Source organism: Mustela lutreola, chromosome 4, assembly GCF_030435805.1.
Source record: "Mustela lutreola isolate mMusLut2 chromosome 4, mMusLut2.pri, whole genome shotgun sequence".
NCBI classification, from domain to species: Eukaryota; Metazoa; Chordata; class Mammalia; order Carnivora; family Mustelidae; genus Mustela; species Mustela lutreola.
In genome coordinates, this window is record NC_081293.1 from 169,927,064 (window position 1) to 169,945,929 (window position 18,866).

The 18,866-nt window shown below is 44.2% G+C and overlaps 1 protein-coding gene across 1 annotated transcript in view; it reads right to left on the reverse strand.

Moving 5' to 3' along the window:
- Positions 1-15,921, reverse strand: part of WNT2 (Wnt family member 2) — a 47,340-nt gene extending 31,419 nt beyond the window's left edge. The window contains exons 1-3 of the mRNA XM_059171665.1: positions 15,538-15,921; positions 13,130-13,356; positions 7,411-7,688 (exon numbers count right to left, since the gene is read on the reverse strand). Of these exons, the coding sequence (XP_059027648.1) occupies positions 7,411-7,688; positions 13,130-13,356; positions 15,538-15,620 (588 nt within the window). The 5' untranslated portion in view covers positions 15,621-15,921. The remainder of the gene's footprint in view (positions 1-7,410; positions 7,689-13,129; positions 13,357-15,537) is intronic.
- Between the last annotated feature and the right edge of the window lie 2,945 nt (positions 15,922-18,866).

An 18,866-nucleotide genomic window follows, 5' to 3' on the forward strand; every position in this document is an offset into this window, starting at 1 on the left:
CCTGGACTAGAACATTAGATACTAGATCTTGCCCTTGGTCTCACAGGTAGCGTGGCTGAGGCAGGATGTAACCCAATCGTGACTGGCAGCAAGTCTATACCGTCTATACCTCAAATCACTCTACCAGCATTTGTCATCCTGGGGTTTGCCCCTCCCCCAGCTCCCAGGGGTTCATGATCTCTGGGTTCAGTGAGCTTTAGGAAAGTTGTTTGTTTGTTTGTTTTTTTAATGATTTTTTTTTTTAATGATTTTTTTTTTTTTTAAGATTTTTTATTCTATTTTATTATTTTTTTTTAATTTGAGAGAGAGACAATGAGAGAGAGCATGAGAGGCGAAAAGGTCAGAGGGAGAAGTAGACTCCCCGTGGAGCTGGGAGCCCGATGTGGGACTCGATCATGGGACTCTGGGACCATGACCTGAGCCGAAGACAGTTGCCCAACCAACTGAGCCACCCAGGCGCCCTGTTTGTTTTTAAAGACTTTATTTATTTTGAAAGAGAGAGCACAAGCCACGGGGAGGGACAGAAGGAGAAGCAGGCTTTCCACTGAGCAGGGAGTCCGATAAGGGGCTCAGTCCTAGGACCCCAGGATCATGACCTGAGTTGAAGGCAGACGTTTAAGGACTGAGCCACTCAGGCTTCCCAGGAAAAGTTTTTACATATAGTGTTTGCATATCTAATTACAGTCTACAAAGAATTATTTGCCAGTTAGAAAGACTTCTCCCAAAGAGAATGAAATTTTGGTTTCTTAAGTCAGCTTTGCTGAAAATGGAGCCCAAGCAACCCCAGGGTGTCTTTGTAAGATTTCTTTACAGGACATCTCTTCCTACCAGAATGAGGGCAATCGACTTTATACTGTGTGAAATGTATGCCAGCTTAACTATTAACCTTGCCTTAGAGATTCAGTTTAGAATTTACTTTAGGTGCTTCTATGCTATGTTTTAACTAAATTACTTAATTAAATGTGGGCATTCAAAGAAGTGTTAGTACTTTACTTTTTTAGTTGAGTGCATGCAACAAGGCCACTCATGTATTTCTGGTCTTCTATCAGTTTTCCTGAGGGAAACATATTTAATTTTCTGAGGGAAAACATATTTAATTTTCAGATGCTGGCTTACAGCCAAGTACATTTATTAACAAATCCTTTTGATAGGTTCATATCTCTAAGATAAGAGTTATTGAAAATCAGACCAACTTCTATAAATACAAGTTCTGGAACTAGGAAACAAGGGACATTTATTAGCAACCTATCCAGCTGATTTGCATATAACTTAAATGAGAAATTATGATTTCTTGAGCACTGTCATTCTTCAAAAACAGTGACTTCAGGTGGGTTTTGTTAGGAAATATAAGGTGTGGAATTCAGGAACATTACCGTTGGCTAACCATATATATATAATAATTCTTATTGACTAACGAAGCCAGTCTAAAAACATTTTCTATGAATAATAAGACTTTACATGGAACCATAACAATTCTGTTAAAAGTTATTCTCTGCTTTGGGACTTTGATTCTGGTTAGTTTTTGATTCCTATGCTCTATAAAGATTTATAGTATGAAGCACATACTATGTACAGGTACAAGACAGGGGTGAGGTTGGCACAACTGATCTACCTTTTCAAAATGCATTTAATTCCATAAACTAAGGAGACCAGTCAGAAAACAAATACAAAGTGAGATTGTGCCTCATAAGGATGCTCAACATTATTTAAAGGAGGGTTTATAGGAAGAGGAGGTTAAAGAAATCTGGCTCTGTAGTTCAGTCTGATTTTATCATTTTCGGTTAATAGTCCTTACTTTTGGAGAATGTGATTTTCATGCCTAGTTCTCTTGGTTCAGAACCATTATTAATTATTTATCTTAAGGGGCATCATGGGAGTGATATCTTGGAAGTTTTTATTAGGTCCAAGATTACTTGCCTATAGTAAGTCTATGCTTGTGTCTTGAACAATATCCATTTCTGTTGGACTTTGGACATATTTCCTATAGACAGAAATACCTGTTCTGTCCCAGGTTCCCAGTGAACCAAGTTCAGGGACAGGCCCCAGTGCTCTACCGCTTTGACTTTGAGTGGCCCTGATTTGCTCAGGGCTTGGAGCTAGAAGCTCTGAATCCCTTGGCCCTCCAAATTTCTCCCATATAAAATACAGGATGCCAAGTTAAGTCTGAATTTCAGATGATTTTAGCTAGCAATAAATTCATTTTGTTTGCTATTTCTAGCCTTCCTATTAGACCTTAGTCTCTTCATATGCAAAATATGGATAGTAATGTTACTTGCCTTTTAGGCCTGCTTAAAACCTGGTGTACACATTTTAGCTGATGTGGAAATTCTCTTCAGGTAACCTGTCTAAAGTCATGCTCAAGTATTAGAGCCAATGTTCGTATTCCAGAACCCCAGCTTCCCTATGCCTCGGAAGATGCTGTCAATAGCTAGGATCCGCTAATGAATAAAGTAGCCAATAGCAATGTTAAACATCATGTTAAAAATATCAATTTCAACACAGTTGCCACCTGCTAATTTTTTGTTCGTATTCATCAGAAAGCCTAATATCTACATCAGCCCTTATATGTGTATTTAAGGCTGAAAATAAAATTCAGGGAAGTAAACATTTCTCACAATTTTCCTACTCTATTTAATAAGGCACTAATTCAAACACATCACAGAACATCTGAACTTTGAAATCTACCAGCCCTTCACAGGGGACTCCAGAGGAGTGAAGAATGCATAAGAGTGGAACTTAAATGTTTAACATCTCCACTGTTCAGTGCCTTCCTGTTGCTTCCCAGCGACGTCCAAATCTCTCCGCACGGCGTTCGAGGCTGAGATCTGGCAGACGCCAGTGTGCAGCCTCAGCCCCTATTAAGTCTCAGTTAGGAACCCCACCCTAGAGCCCTCGTCATTCCTCAACTTTGATGTTCTTTCTGCTCCACTATCTTTCTTGGCCTTGCAATTTCTTCATCCTGGAAAGAATTTTTCCTATCTCAATCATGGGAAATCTTTATCTCCAGCTCCAACATCCAGTTCTGTTGTGACCCAACCTTTCTCTCCTCAGCTTTCTGGCCCCGTGGCTGTTTTTTCTGTTAATACCCACAGCCTAGAGCTTGCCTGGTGCTGTGTCTCCCTCCCCCCCCCCCCCCCCATGAACCGGTCGTTCCTCCTGATCAGGAGGCTCTTTCTCCCATGCTTTTCCACCTACGACTTAGTGCCCCAGAGTAATGTGTTAATTATCTGTCGACCTAAACTGAGTCGCCCCATAGCGCGTAGGCCTCTCAGAGCGGCGGCAGCGCGCAGCGCCATTAGGTGGAACATTCTGAAGCCACCCAGCAAGGCTCCATTACTTCAAATACACTCCCAGGAACCAGCAGTCGTGTTTCTGGCATTTAAAACAATATCCTCCCTGTTGTTAAAGAAGAATATAAATTCACTGTAGCGTACTTGTGAAAGAAAGACCTACACAAAATATCATCATTAAACTACCTTCCAAGGGCAGCTGCTGCTCTTTTCAAGATACAGAAACTCTGTGTTTTTCTCAGAATTGCTCAGCAGAGCCCCCATGGAAGGTCCACGAGGAGAGAAGGGCGAGCCCCACCGGGTTTGAGCCCCAAGCCCAGCGTGCCTCGGCCATCTGACTCCTTAGTCACCATGTCCAGCCCAGTCTGCGGCTCGCTGTCTGAAAAGAGGGAATACTCGTGCTGGTTTTTATCCTACAGGGTTTCCTGGAAGATCAAATGAAAATTTTGGATAGTGTTTTATAAACTAGAGAATACTGCATGCCTGTATGTTAGTGTGCTTAACTGTACCAGAGATGGCTCTATGGCTACCTGGGGCCTGTCAGACCCAGTCCTCAGTAATAGTTCCTCCTGGGTTTGTGTCTAGCTCTATTCCTGAAGTCACAGATGACCTTCGCTTCACTAAAGAGAAAGGAATGGACTTTCATGGAGTGCAGCTGCCTCTCCGGTTCTGTGCTATCTACCTTATTCTTGTCTTCCCACAGCACCACGGAATACCCTTTACAGAGGAGGAAAGCGGAATTTCAGTGAGCAACGCCATAGATACTGCAAGATTAAAACTAAGGTAGATCTGATTTTAAATTCCATATTCTCTGTGTTTTCACAGTAAGAGAATTTCAGGGGAAAAAGTTTTCCTGGAATTCTTATCATGCACATTTCCAGTGATCCTAGGGCCTCGCTTGACTGGATACAGATTCTTTTGATTCTCTTAGAAAAGGTCAAAGAAGCTGTGATTGCTTCAACTGGTTGTGATTACTTGGGACTATTTCTAAAGAGTAGACTAAAGTAAAAGCCATTTTCAAGCTTATGAAAGGGAACAAATGGTGTTACTTACCACGTAACTTTGTCTCGTAATTTGCATATTTTAGCATATAATTTAGAAGATTCTGTGGCATGACATCTTTAGATTTATTTTATTTTTTTTTTTTAAAGATTTATTTATTTATTTGTTTGTCAGAGAGAGAGAGCGCGAGCGAGAGTGAGCACAGGCAGATAGAGTGGAAGGCAGAGTCAGAGGGAGAAGCAGGTTCCCCGCGGAGCAAGGAGCCCGATGCGGGACTCGATCCCAGGACGCTGGGATCATGACCTGAGTTGAAGGCAGCTGCTTAACCAACTGAGCCACCCAGGCGTCCCACATCTTTAGATTTAAAAAGAACTGTTGAGAGACACTGAAATTTCCTTCTTGATAGACTGTAGGTTTTGAAGAAGGTAGATTTATCTTTTTAGAACTTAATAATCTGATTCAGCGGTGGTAAATTGGACTCAGTCAAGGATGAATTTTCAAGTACACATCAAGGGAAAAAACCATTACTACAAATTCTGAGACTGTGATTAAAAAGATAGGACAGCACAGAGGATCTGAAATGACATTACAGTACAGGGACACATGAGGGTGCTCTAACCAGCTGCTGTAATAAATGAATTAAACTGTTCAAATATTAGGGGAAAATTAAGGCCCACTGTGAATGGCAGTGTTGAATTCGCTTTATAGTATTGGCTAAGTATAATCTTGGAATCGGTGTTTTTTTCTTTTAAATAAAGCGTATTGGTCCCTGACCCGCATTTTAAAAAGTAGATGTTCATCATATTGGGCAATATGGGAAACACTGAAAAGCACAAAGCAGAAACTAAGAAGGAACGGATAGTGCTCTCCGATTGGGGATACTGGGTCTTTCTAGAGCCAGGCCAGTTGGAGGCTTAGCTCAGGAGGCCTGCCTTCAAACACAAGCCCAGCCTGTTCTCATTTTGATTCCACAGACCTTCTGCTCGTAGGAAGGGGGAGCAGAGACTGGGGGTCTAATGACCGCAAGAAGAGAATTAAAGACGCATGTTTATCTCAATACATTCACTCTCATTAAAGTTCATATTCACTGACATCATGCATCTCCTTGAAAAAGTCTGCCCACCCACCATTAATTAAAGCCACATTTTTAAAAAGTCAGCGTGTGCACTTTTATTCCAATCAAAAGTAGCCTCCTAGGTTTTGCAGACTAGGCAGGAGAATATCTGAGGCCTGACAGCTGTTCACCTCTACACAGTGAAGAATCATGTGATTTATATTAGAAGTCACATTAAATCAGGGCCTACGATATAATAGCTAAGATCTGTTGTCTTGAAGAAGTGAAACATTCAAAACCTAATGGCCTATTAAGCAAAATTAACATTTCTTTTGACAAATCAACATTCTTTTGGTTACGGCATAGACCATATGCCTTTACCTTTAGGAATGGTCTTCTAGATCTAACTACACACCCTGTTTGAATAATTAAGCAGCAAGATCCCATCAAAGACACCACACTTTATAACTTATACATGTGGTATCAATGTCAAAACAAAGGTCAATGTAAATTTTTAAAAATCTAAACCATTGCACAAACAGTAATTACCAATAGTTGTAGGATTACACAACCATAGTCTATATTCTTGGCAGTAGTCACTGTAGGTTCGTAAATTCATGAAAATAAGGAATGTTGATTTTTAAAGTTCAAGAAAGGTACTATTTGTAAACAGCTCAGGTCACACTCATTTTATTCCATGTGTTAAGCAAGACTTTCCTTCCAACTTCCTTTAAATGAGATTTGTTCTTTCCATGAGCCTAGTAAAAGGGTTTTTATCCAAACAGATCTGCATTCTTTTCAATTCTTTTTTCTATTAAAGCCCTCCTGGGGACCTTTCAATTTTATGCCGATCTTTCTTTACATATTAATGTCAAGCACATTTTTGTTTTGTGTTGATAAAAGACAAATTACGATTATCTCTTCCCATTGGCAATTCGATTATTCTAGAATGGTTCTGACCAAATATTTCATTAGTTTATGTTTTTTTTTCCACAAAGAGATAGATAGAGTGTGGCATTCAGACTCTCTAGTTATTCTGGTCCTGTCATCACCATGCAGAAAGAAATGGTACATCAACAAATCTGAATACCAGCCCTGAAATGGTTTAATCCTGGGCAAAAGCACCCCTAGGCTAGGAGTTGAACTTGAATGCTAGTACTGACTTTTCTACTGACTTTCCTGTGACCTTGAGCACCTTAGGTCCTGTTGCCTCATGCAACAAATGGGGGCGAGGAAGCAAATAATGACAGGGAACCCACAGCCCAGGAAGTTAGTCAGGACTAGTAGATCAGGGACCAGAGCACCTCTTTGGGGCATGTCTTTCCCTGGTCTACTTATTCATCCAGTCCCAGAAACTACAAGGTGGTGCTTTAATGTGTGAGAGTTGGGTCTGGTTCTAAAAAAAGCATCTCTAAATCTAGAGGTCAATAAGCCATGCCTGGTAGGTTGCTTTCCTGATGAGTTTGAGAGAAGAAGCTCTGGGTCTTGATCCCCTCAGGTACAAGCAATCAGTGTCCCACTCTATCTCCTGTATAGATAATACAGTATCCAGAGGGACCATAAAACATTTGATTTTAGGGGCACCTGGATGGCTCAGTGGGTTAAGCCACTGCCTTCAGCTCAGGTCATGATCTCAGGGTCCTGGGATCGAGCCCCGCATCAGGGTTTCTGCTCAGTGGAGAGCCTGCTTCCCCCTCCCTCTCTGCCTGCTTCTCTGCCTACTCGTGATCTTTCTCTGTCAAATAAGTACATAAAATCTTTTAAAAAATTTTAAAAAAGAAAAACAACAACAACAAAAAACAAACCCTTGATTCTACACAATGCCAAAAGGAATGGATGGCCTCCTGTTCTGCTGTGGGAAGGAAGGTGGAGTGCCAGTGGAGACATTTCAATCTAGTCCACGATATTCTTTAGAATCTGGGGCAGGGGGGCAGGGGGCAGGGCAGTGGGAAGTTGGACTGTATAGCATTTTATCAACTCTAGGAAAGCTTAAGATAAATTTGGCTTAAGTGATTTATAAAGCCACGCAGTCTAGAAAACCACGAGCCCCGCAGCCACCCATACCTTCCTGCCGGCTCTGTTGTTGTGAAGGTTCATCAGGGCTCTGGCATCCTTTCCCTTCCTCTCCTTGGCGTCCACAAAGGCTCGGGCAAATTTGATCCCATAGTCAATGTTATCACTGCAGCCGCCCCAGTCGAAATTGCCCTTGCTGTCCTTGGCGGTTCCTTTCTTCTTTGGATCACAGGAACAGGATTTTAGTTCTCCTTGGCTACAGGCCCTGGTGATGGCAAACACAACTCCAGCTGAGGAGACGGCGTAAACAAAGGCAGATTCCCGACTACCTGCAACAGAAATGCTTATCTTAAATGGGGTCTGGAATTGCTAGTTTGGAATAGTTTTCACGCTGGGGCTGCTGAGCGCTGGTTCTACCTCTGGCGTCCCTCGCCATGGAGCAAGAAGGTTCTGGTGTTCTTAAAGGTTTCTCTTCTAGAGTCAGGGCTCACTTTTTTATATTTTTATTTTTATTTTTTATTTTTATTATTTTTTTAAGATTTTATTTATTTATTTGTCAGAGAGAGCGAGCGAGAGCGAGCACAGGCAGACAGAGTGGAAGGCAGAGGCAGAGGGAGAAGCAGGCTCCCTGCGGAGCAAGGAGCCCGATGTGGGACTCGATCCCAGGACGCTGGGATCATGACCTGAGCCGAAGGCAGCTGCTTAACCCACTGAGCCACCCAGGCGTCCCAGGGCTCACTTTTTTAATAGGAATTGTTTCTGTATCATAAAAGCTTTTGTCAGATTAGGCATCTGTGTGACAACCATCCTTCAAGTCAGTTAAGTGTATAAAAGAAAATGCAACAAAAGGCTGTCTTGCCCGGTCCTGGCTTTACATTCGCCTCCTGTCCTAGAGGAGAGGAAGGCTGCCTCGGAGGTCTTCCTTTCATTTGTAGTTGTAACAGAGCCTGCGTTCTAGGATTCTGTCATTCCACTAACTAGTTTAGTATTCGTGCTATGGGCATCTCTCCTTGAAAAATCCTTCCAAGCTTGCAGGCCTCAGTGAGGACACTTCTGTCACATAAACAGCGGAGGCTGAAAACTGAATTCAAAGACACCCAGGGGCTGAGGCAGGGAAAAGAACTCAGGCAGTGACCAGCTTTGCGCGTTCCAACCTTGGTGTGTGTGTGGGGGGGGCTCTGGTTCAGCATCAGCTTTCATGAGTAATTCCGAGATGGTTGAAGGCAATATCCAATATCCTTCAGTTACATACTACGTCTGACTATTAAGGTGAATTTACTTTCTTCTGGAACACCTGCACTAATCACTGGTATTGGGTAAAAGACAGCGAAACACTTTTCTTTCGTTTTCTAGAAGGAAACAAATTTACCGCCTATAATTAGACTTGGGCAAGAACACTTTGGGGTGTTTTCTTAGAATTGTTCTTTATTAGGGCACAGGCTACTTTCCCTTACAGGCTGAAAGGTACATATTTCAGTGCAATAACTACATTAAATTATTTTAATAATCTGTAGTAACTCATAACATGGTGTTGTGGTACAGTGACAGATATAAGGCTCTTTGGGGTCCGTGTACACCTCATTTTTCAAGTGGAGTAGTATTTCATTGTTATTAGCATGCCTTTTTATTAATGGGTGCTGCAGCAAATATATTAACAATCAAAATAAAAGCTCAACAACCTAATGCCAACTCAAGGCAGAAAATGGAGGGCCATTCAGCGATGCAGTATGTCAAGACGAGTGTGACTTTTTGAACCACGCAGCTGAAAGAACAAACCACCTTCTCGCCTTGAAGCCCTGCTTGTTTCCGTTTGTCATTCACTGTGAAAATTTATTATATGTCCCTTGTAATATTTGCTCTGCTAGTCTCATTATTAAAAATCAGGAAAACATATCTACACCATATTACATGGCACTTACCTCAGCCTTCAAAAAAATATCTCCCCTGAAACCTCTAACCATCAGAAAAGGAATCCATCATGCCCTGTGTTTAGGTAAAATCAATTATATGAATATTTGCCATAGGTAGCAGGTAGCACTCTCCAGGGAGAAATGGGATGGTCAAAGAATCTAGAGTTCTAGATTCTATTACCAGGATCACAGGTTTTCTAAGCAAACTGAGATGTTTTGTAAAAGAAGGCGATTAACAGATACTAATGTGGCTTAATCTCAGGTAGTGGCTTTCCGAGAAGTAAGATTTTTATCACACCCATTTTATAGTTTAAGAAAATGGCTTGTCCATAGTTAACGCCTTGATCTGCTAAGGCCCGGTTTTGTACTTGGCATATAGTGCCAGCATGGAGAGATGACACAGAGCGGGGAGATTCCAAATGCTTAATGTATTTAGCTCTAGTTTTATTCCTTAAGGAGAAAGAAGAACAATTTTATGAGGTGGCCTTTTAGGGGAAAGGCATGGGAGACGTGGATCATAGGATGTCAGTGACCAGACAGTATTTTGAAAGGCATAGAGGAATCAGTGGCCTAGGTGCAGAATTTATCCTGGCATAACTTGCAAACGATGATATTGACTTGTTGGCTGAAAGAAGGAAGAAAAATCATTGAAAATCTGCTGTGCTCCTGAAGGAATTTCCAAAGCAAAAATATCACCTTTGTAAATATTTGTCATTTATTTTTAAGACACATTACTAAAGAACTAGATGTCTGTCTATTTAAACACAAAAGTTAGCACATTGACTGACTTTTCATTTTTACCTCCAGATGTTTTGGTGTCATGTAGATATGGCCTTAAGATGTTTTCAGTTAAGTGTCTTAGATGAATCACTAAAATGCTATGTGTGAAATAGTAGCACATTTCAAGAGTTGGCTTTGTAACAGAACAAATTTTGATCTGGGGCCTCTTAGAAAAACTGATTCTCTTTAAAGCCATCACAGTGTGAAACAAAATCCAAATCTCAAAGGTGGTACTTCCTGATGGGGTTGAAGTTTCGTTAATTTAGGGGTTGAGAGGAATACCTGGGTGGCTCAGTCCATTATGCCTCTGCTTTCGGCTCAGGTCATGATCCCAGGACCCTGGGCTGGAGCCCCACGTCCAGCTCCTTGGTCAGCGGGAAGCCTACTTCTCCTTCTGCCTGTCACTCCCCATACTTGTGCTTGCTTGCTCTCTCTGTGACAAATAAATCTTAAAAACATAATTTGGGGGTTGAGATAAGTCAAGAAAGGTTTTTAAATGCACAGGCTTTTTTTTTTTTTTTTTCTTTCTGGGGCAGGGGATGGTTACTGGGAGGGTAAAATACTAGAAGCTCCACATTCTGGAATGTTATGGGTAGTTCAGCTCTCTCTTTCAATGCTTGCACTTCTTTTTCTTTTTCTTTAATACATTACAAGGATGAGACCTGCTCACTGTTTTGTTTTTTATGGCTTATTTTAGAATTCTGGAGGTGTATTCTTGCAGGAATATTTCTGGGTTTACTAGTTTGGTCTTTTAGGTTCTCTGCCTATGGTTGGTGACAGTCTGTGGAATGAATGAATTGAAAATGTTTCCAGAAATTGTTCTGTCTTCCTCTAGCTCTCTGAAGCAAAAGAGGCTAGTAAATGTTCTCCTTTTCTCTAGGACCATGGGATATGTTAGTAACTGTTACGTTCTCCGCATCAATGGTGTTGTCCTTTGCCTGTCCTTTTCATCTATAAGGACATTTAGGTTTCCAAAAGAGAGAGTTCTTCACAACTTAAGATGTGAATTTCCCTCCAAGCAATTAATTGTAAAAATCTTTGGATAGCTTCATTGGAATTTCTTGATTATTTCCAGGATAAACTACTTTAGGCCAAATTCAGCCCTCCCATAACCAACACAAAATCATCACCGACAGTCACAGGAGTTTATATAAATGTCCAGGAAGAAAGCTGGCCTTCTGTGAAGAATGGAAAGAAATTGTGTAGCATGAGTGTTTTAAGTTTCGAGTACTTTGGCAAAACATTCAGCTTCATCTGAAAGAACTCTGAAGAAATACAGCTTAGACTCTCTTTTTCACCTGAGTCCTGACGCTCAAACTAGCACCACGTCCCCGAGTTCTAACTTCTTCCCTCTCAGCAACCCTACAGCCAAGATTAAAGGATTTTACAAATGAATCCCCAGCTTTGCTAGACATGTTATCTTTAGGTTCCTTCCATGGTCAAAACTGCTTCCTTTGATTGCTGATCTAAAGGTTTTTATTCAGTATGGAGACATCTGAATGGATTTTTGCAGACAGAATTAGGAGGTGAACATTTTGTGCAGGAGAAGGATATTTAATTTGTAATGACTGAAAAATGATTGTGAGTACTTTGGAAAGAAAGTCCTCACACAGCCTCAAACACTGAGAGCCTGTCCACAACATACCCAAAGATCACTTGTGTTAGATATTTGTAAACTGTCTCTGACAAGGTCCAGCACTTTAATTGATTCACTGGTGAGCTAATCTAGGTGAAGTCTTAAAATTCCATGTAGCTGAAATTTACTATTAACCTTTCAAAAATCTGCGATGTCATATTGAAACTCTAAAAGGAATGCACGAGAATATAGTTCTTAAACTAGAGAATAAAATTGCAGAATATCGCAGTAAATTAACTTTAGGGATACACTGAGCGAGAGTACTACGCCCTTGGGGGATTTTAGAGACATTCAGTTATGCATTTGGCCTCATAAAACCCTAGGGCTGTGATGATTACATGATAGAAACACCCTCTGTTAAGCATTACCAAGTGTACAGCCTGGACAATTTTCTTAGGAATGGGGGGGTGGTGGGCAAAAACAAGTGTAGTTTCCTGTTTCTGGGGTTCACACATAAACTGTTGTGTTTTCAGTCAGATTTCCCAATAGCAAATGGGCCGTGCTACTTCTTGAAGAATGCTAATAATGCCAGGTTAAGGGATGGGTATTTTTGACAACGAAATCTGATTTTCAGTTAATTTGCTACTTCCCATATTCAGGAATTTAAGAAATTTATTATGTAATTAGATATGTTTAATGCTCCTTCTAAGTAAAACAGAAACAAAACAAACATGTGTTTGAAAACAATGTATTCATGGTTCTCACCCAAATCCTCCATAAATATTATTCTTCCTAAAATGTGCCTTAAAAAAACAAACAAGAAAACAAAAACAAACAACAACAAAAAAAACAGGTGCTATGAGTTCATCCATTCATTCAACCCATCAGTGAGTGAATAGTACCAAGCAAGTGCAGGGAAAGAGAGGCTAGTCCCTGCCTTGCAGAATTTATAATCTACTGGAGGAAAAAAAATGTTGAATTTAGACACACAGTGACCCACAGCTGAGTAGATGAATGAGTTATAAAAGGTTTAAGACAGAGATTTGTCTCTTCTTTTTAATATACATACAGGGTTTTTGTTTTGTTTTGTTTTTTGAAATACATACTTCTTAGTCAGTAAAAGATTTGAGTATTCCATCCTGATCTGCTCAGATCCTCTGGAAGTTTCAAGTCCCAGAAAGAATAAACAAGTCAAGAGAGCCCTGTGACCGCTTCCTTTCTCCTGAAGACAAAATCTGATCTTGGAGGAACAGGCAATGTAGTGGCAGGATATAGACAGACAGAGCAAAGAGCCAAGAGACAGTTCATCCTAAGCTACACCTGGCCTCCTTCAAAAGTTGAGGCGAGTTCCTTGGTTTCTCTAGTCGTCATCTGCAAAACAGGGACAGGGCCAACCCAAAAGAAGAAGCTTCTGACTAATAAAATGCAAGACAAGATGAGCAGGGTCTCTGAAGCCCTAGGCAGGGGACAGCCCCGTGGAACTCCATGAGGGCAGGGGACTTACTTCGGAGCAGGACCCTGCCAAAGAGACTGTGATCCCGGTCCAGCGTGTTGCAGTTCCAGCGGTGCTGGCGGAACTGGTGCTGGCACTCTGCAGTCCACTCGGCCACTCCGAGGCCAATGGCCCGCATCACGTCCGGGTGCCGGTGGCACAGCTGTCGCTGGCGGCTCACCAGGCCTGGAACATTGTCACACATTACCCTGGAGGAGCCACCTGTAGCTCTCATGTACCTGCAAAGGACGGACACAGAGGTGAAAACACCACAAAGGGCCAGGGCTGGTGTTGTGTTGCCCAGGAAACGAAAGAGCTCAGAGCTTAGTTCAAATAGGAATTCCTGATCCTCTGGAGGATATTGGAAAGCAAGAAGCGGCACAGCAGGCATGGGAATGATCTGGTAGAAGCCACCCCGGATTGTTGGAGTGGAACAGTGGCTCCACTGCAGTGGCTCCACTCCACTCCAAAATGGAGCAGTGGCTGTGTGTTCTGGACAGGAAACCAGGGCCACCTGATGATGCTCTGCTCGTGGTGGAAGAGTCAAGGTCAAGAGTGAGGGTGAGGGACAATGAATGGGTTTGGGGAAGAAGGCTTCAGAGACTTCTCCAGAGATCGCCAGGGAAGGCTCTGATCTCCACAACACGGTGTGTCTGGGCTTCACTTTGGGGGACGTCAACCTTTAGAAGCAGCTTGCTCCCATTTATTTGACCTAACGTTGACATGTCTTTAGAAACTATCTGTCTAATCAACGCCTGCTCGTGGTATCTGATGTTACACTCTCCTCACAGACAGGCCCTTCTTTCCATACCAAAGCATCCTTTAAATATTTCCATTTTTCCAGCTCTCTTTAGCTTTTATAGAGAACCTTTGGAAAAAAAAATTCTTTCTATTGTTATTAAGGACACTAAATGTTTGGAAGAATCAAACAGTGTTACAGCTCCATAAAGTACTTTTGAAAAGAAACTTTAACAAAAAATTACATCATCATCTCTACCCAGATGTTCTCTATTAGTTGTGAAATGTTTAGAAAGGTACCTTTTATATAACCCAAGCTGCCATAGGTGTCTTTTGAAGCGATCAAACAAGGAGAATGTCTTTTTCTTGTATTTTCATTATTTTATATGATCATAAAATCGTTACAGCTGTGACTTCCAAAAAATATATTTAAGTGACAGCTGAGAGACAATGCGACAAAAGCCTAGGCAATAAATAATGTTTATACACCCATGGAAACAGAAATAGTCATTTTATTGAAAAATGGTCACTCTGATAAATCAATCTTTGATCCTGTGTCAGCAATGTCAAGTCTAAACGCCTTCCTGTTCAAAGCTGCTTAGGAAGGAATTGAACCCTTCTTCCCATCAACGCTTTGGCTTGCTCCTTTGAAGAGCTCCAGGGTCTTCCTAAAGCTCCTTGCTCTAGTCTTTAATTTGGCTGAGACTCCTTACTTATGCCAGATTCTGTTATAAAAAAACAAAACAAAACAAAACAAAAACAGCCCACGATAACTGGTGTTTCTGAATCAGTATTTTAGTATCTGTTCTGAAACTTGCAGGTTCAAGGACATTTACAGAGCTAACAACTCCACCTCTTTTCAAGAGCAGAATGAAGGGAGATGGAGTAAGGAGAGAATCCGCCTTTGGAACTTTCAGCTATGCTAAGACCTGTTACATTTCAACATTCTGCCATTCCTTTACTATGCAAAATAAATCGCAGACCAGCATACAAAGGGCAGCAAAGTTACTCTTTGGAGTGACTGTGATTTTCAACAGGGTAGCATCTTAGAGCCCCCTGGGGCTCGATCTTCGTGTTAAGGTGGTAATCTCTACCTGGAGGCAACAAGAGGTCCTTCCGCCCCACGGGGTGAAGCATTAGGAATGTGGAAGGACGAGAAATAATGCAAAATCATACGCTTTGCGTTGTGCAGCTCTCCACTGCCAGAACTGGCCCGTCGGTTTATCTTGAGGCAGTTTTACGGGGGAGGGGGGGTGCTGGAGGGGGAGACTGTTGTAGTTTTCAAGGTGAATTTTCACACGCACACACACGCGCGCGCGCGCACACACCACATACAGACGCCTGTGCTACAGAGCTGGAGACCCGGCTAGCGAGTCTCTCAACGGGATAAGAAATTGGCTGATTTGGCTGTCGCTCATCTGGATCCAAATCAACCAAACATCCGAGCTCTCATTTGAGGGAGGCTGTGGGGTTTTTTTGGAGTTGTCAAAGCTGGAATGGTCTTCTGTGGAAAAGCAAAGGGGCTGGGGCTGAGGCGGTACGAGAGGACAGCAGCTGGGGGTTCCGACTGGAATTTCGATGGCCGTGGCCGCGGAGAAGCGCCACCGGGAAAGGTCTATGTGGCTAGCGCGTTCCCCACTCCCATCTCCAAAATCCCCCTGCACCCGTGCGCGTGGACTTACCACCATGAAGAGCTGACCTCAGGGGTGAGCCAGGTCAAGAGCAGAGGGAGCCAGAGCCAGATTCCACCGAGAGGGGCGTTCATATTAACCCCCTTGCGTCCGCATCAGGTCAGACTCCGTGTGCGGGCGCCATGCGTGCCCCGAGCAGAAGCGCTCAGCGCCGGGAGCGCCTCGTCACGGCTGCCGGCGCCTCGCCGCGCCCCCGCCCCCCGCTCGCGTCTGCGGCGAGTGGCGAGACTCGCTGATAAAGTTTCAAATCACCAACAGGGCGAGCGATAAAGGCCAGCCCTGGCCGCCTCGCCCACAGCCCAATTCCCCAGGCGCGGCGAGCGAGGGCAGCCCGAGAGCTCTGCGCGCCTCCTGCGCGCCCCTGGCCTTCAGCTCCCCGCCTGCCGGGAGCAGCCGAGGGAGGGGGTGCGGCGCCGGGTGGGGCGGGGGGCGCGGGTTTTATACAAGGGTGGATGAAATGATGGCAAGAGATGTCTGGAGATGAGGTGAGGCGGGGACAGAGGAACACCTCCGCGTGGCCTCGAGCACCCGCGGAGGCAGGCACCTTTCGGGAAGCTCCTGGGCAGAGAGCATCAGTGGGGCTCCTGCCACAGGACCCATGCGGCGGAAAGATGAGGCTACCCTCCGGCAAACAGAAGTCTCCGAGGGTACTAGTGTGGGAAAATGAAGGACAGGATGAGGAGATTACTGTGTACAGCCTGCAAGAATCCAGAGACGATTTTCAACTCATTGCTCCGCGTCTCTCCCAACGCCAAGAGGAAGAACGAGTGGAGATTTGGAGCTGCCGAGGCGAAGCCGGGCAAGGTTGGGGAGGAAGGCGCCAGGCCTCGGGGAAATGAAGACCTGTGGCCTTGATTCCTCGGAGCTGGGCTTATATACAGAGCTCGCAGGGCGGGGAGCCGGGAGTCCATGACCCTCCGGACCTCACCCAGGCACCCTCAGCCAAAGTGTCTGGGGAAGATGCGGATTTTACGCACACTCAGCTCCTCCCCGGCGCTGGGGAGCGCAAAAGATCACATAGGGAGGAACCGAGGCAGTGGGGAGCTGCCGGGGGTCTGTGCTCCAACACGAGTCACGCCTTTGCGCCTTGCGGGGGTAAAAGGACCCAGGGTCCTGGATCTGGGCCCCCCGCACAGAGCCAAGAGAGGCTCAGGCTCACGGGTGGAGCATCTTAAGCAGCAACTGGCTTGTAGCCCCGCCGTTTATCACCGGAAAGGAAGGAAGACCAGGAACTCGTGGCGGCCGTGAACTGTTCCATTGCTCTTTTCCTGGGGTGGAGGGACCCGCCGCCCGCCAGGGGAGAGGGCCTTAGGGAATGGGGAACGTGTGTGCACGTTGAGGGTGGGGGTGGGCGCCGCATCGTTCGCAGGGTGAGGAGGGGTGACTGTCCAGATAGAAAGGATAGGCTCTCCCCCACCCACTCCCAGGGCCGGGACTAGCGGAGCATCAGCTCTTGCTGGGCGCGAGCTCGGTGAGAGCCTGGACGGGGCCAAGCTCAGAAACGCCAAAAACCTGAAAGATGCTGTCATCGCCACCCCCATCCCCCCCGCCGATCCCTGGCAGGTCCAGCCCCTCCCAGGCTGACCCAGATACATCCCTGTTTGGGTCCGGAAAGGGAGGGGAGGGAAACAAGCACCGCGCCACCCACGACTCGGGAAGAGCAGGGCTCCGCGCCAGGGCCGCTTCATATCGCTGGGCTGTGACCCAAGGGAAGTTCTGGTCGGTCTGTGCCGGTCGTGAGGGAGGGGTGAGGAGGGCTCTGGGCAGGAGTGGGTGGGGGTTGCGTTTCTGCTCACAGAGTGTGCACACGCTGGTGGCGGCGTGTGAGGCCCGGTGAGTGATGTGATAGGCACAGAGCAGCAGGAAGAAATCTCATTTACCTCTTTGCTTTTGCTCATAAACCTCCTTCGTGGATGAAAGATCGGAAGAACAAGTTACAGTTTACTCCCAGTCTCCTTTGTCCACTTCGTGCAGTAAATCCAGACAACTGGGACATGTGGAAGAAATGAGTGGCCCCAGAGGAACCCTAAGTTGCCAAAATTTCACTTCTACCAGCAAATAATGTAGGGGTGTGTATGTGTATGTTGGGAAAGGTAGGCAGCTGTATGCTTCTCTTATGGACTGTGAGACCTGAAACAACCTAAAAAACACTCCCCAACACCAAGCTCCACCCACCTCAACACCTCCTGTCCTCACAGCTAAGGGGAGTTAGACATATGAGTGTGACCATCATCTTAGAGGCCCTTCCTCTCCGCCCAGGGAATTATTGAGTGGCCAGGACATCTGCCCTTCAGTTGTTGGTGAGGCCAATGGAATGACCTAAACCTGAAACAGACCTTCTGGAAAAAGAACAGGCCATCCCCAAAGCTAATTAAATTCCACTCCAAAGGACTTCATGCTGGGGCAGAAATACCACATGACTTGCCGAGAAGAAATCAGCCTTGGTAAAAGGCAAAAAGCTGAAAAGTTCAAGAGAAGCTAAATCCAGATGTGAAAATAGGTCCACCCAAACACCCCTTCCTGACCTTGTCTAGAGGCAGTCTGGACCAGATGACTTGTCTCTTCCAGATCTGTGATTACATTTCCCTTGATTCTCCACCCCTATTCACTTAGGACCCTTTATGGGCCCGGTAACTCCTCTTGCCGCTGACAGGTCTGACTTTCCTCCCTTCTCATCTGTACTTCCTTCTTCATGCTCTTCAGTAGGACCCTTCAAGCTGAAGATAGTGGGGTCATTACTAGAAGGAGTTGGGAAATGCTCAAGAAAATCCAGAGAAAGAAAGTTACTACAACCCTCACTTCTCTTGCAATAAAAACTACCACCCTAAAGCAGAGTTGATAAATAATGAAGTAAATTACATATGACTTCAGCTATGTTATAGCAGATGATGAGGTAAGGAAAGGCAGGGTTCAGAGTGCCATTAGATCTATAGATGTTTGATTTATTTATTTTTTATTCAGTGAAAAATCTCAAAATTGACTGTAAAACTCACAATATACAGAACCCTATTCTCTTTCTGGAGATTAATGTTGGTTTGCTTATAACTTCTGTATAGCACCGTAGCCAAATGAGTCAGTCTATTTTCTTAGTTAGATCCATTGTTTGTCTAATCTCCCAGGGCAGAGAGAGAACTAATTTACTACCAGACCATCTCCACCCTTTAAAAATGGAGAGTTACTTCTTCAACCAAATAGTCATTTGTGTTTCAGTCTGAACTGGCTTCTTCCTAAGGCAGTGACTCCTAATTTAGCTACTCACTAACCAATGATTCAAAGGTCTAGTATCTCCAACTTAGATTCAGTGACCTTAAGTGAGAACA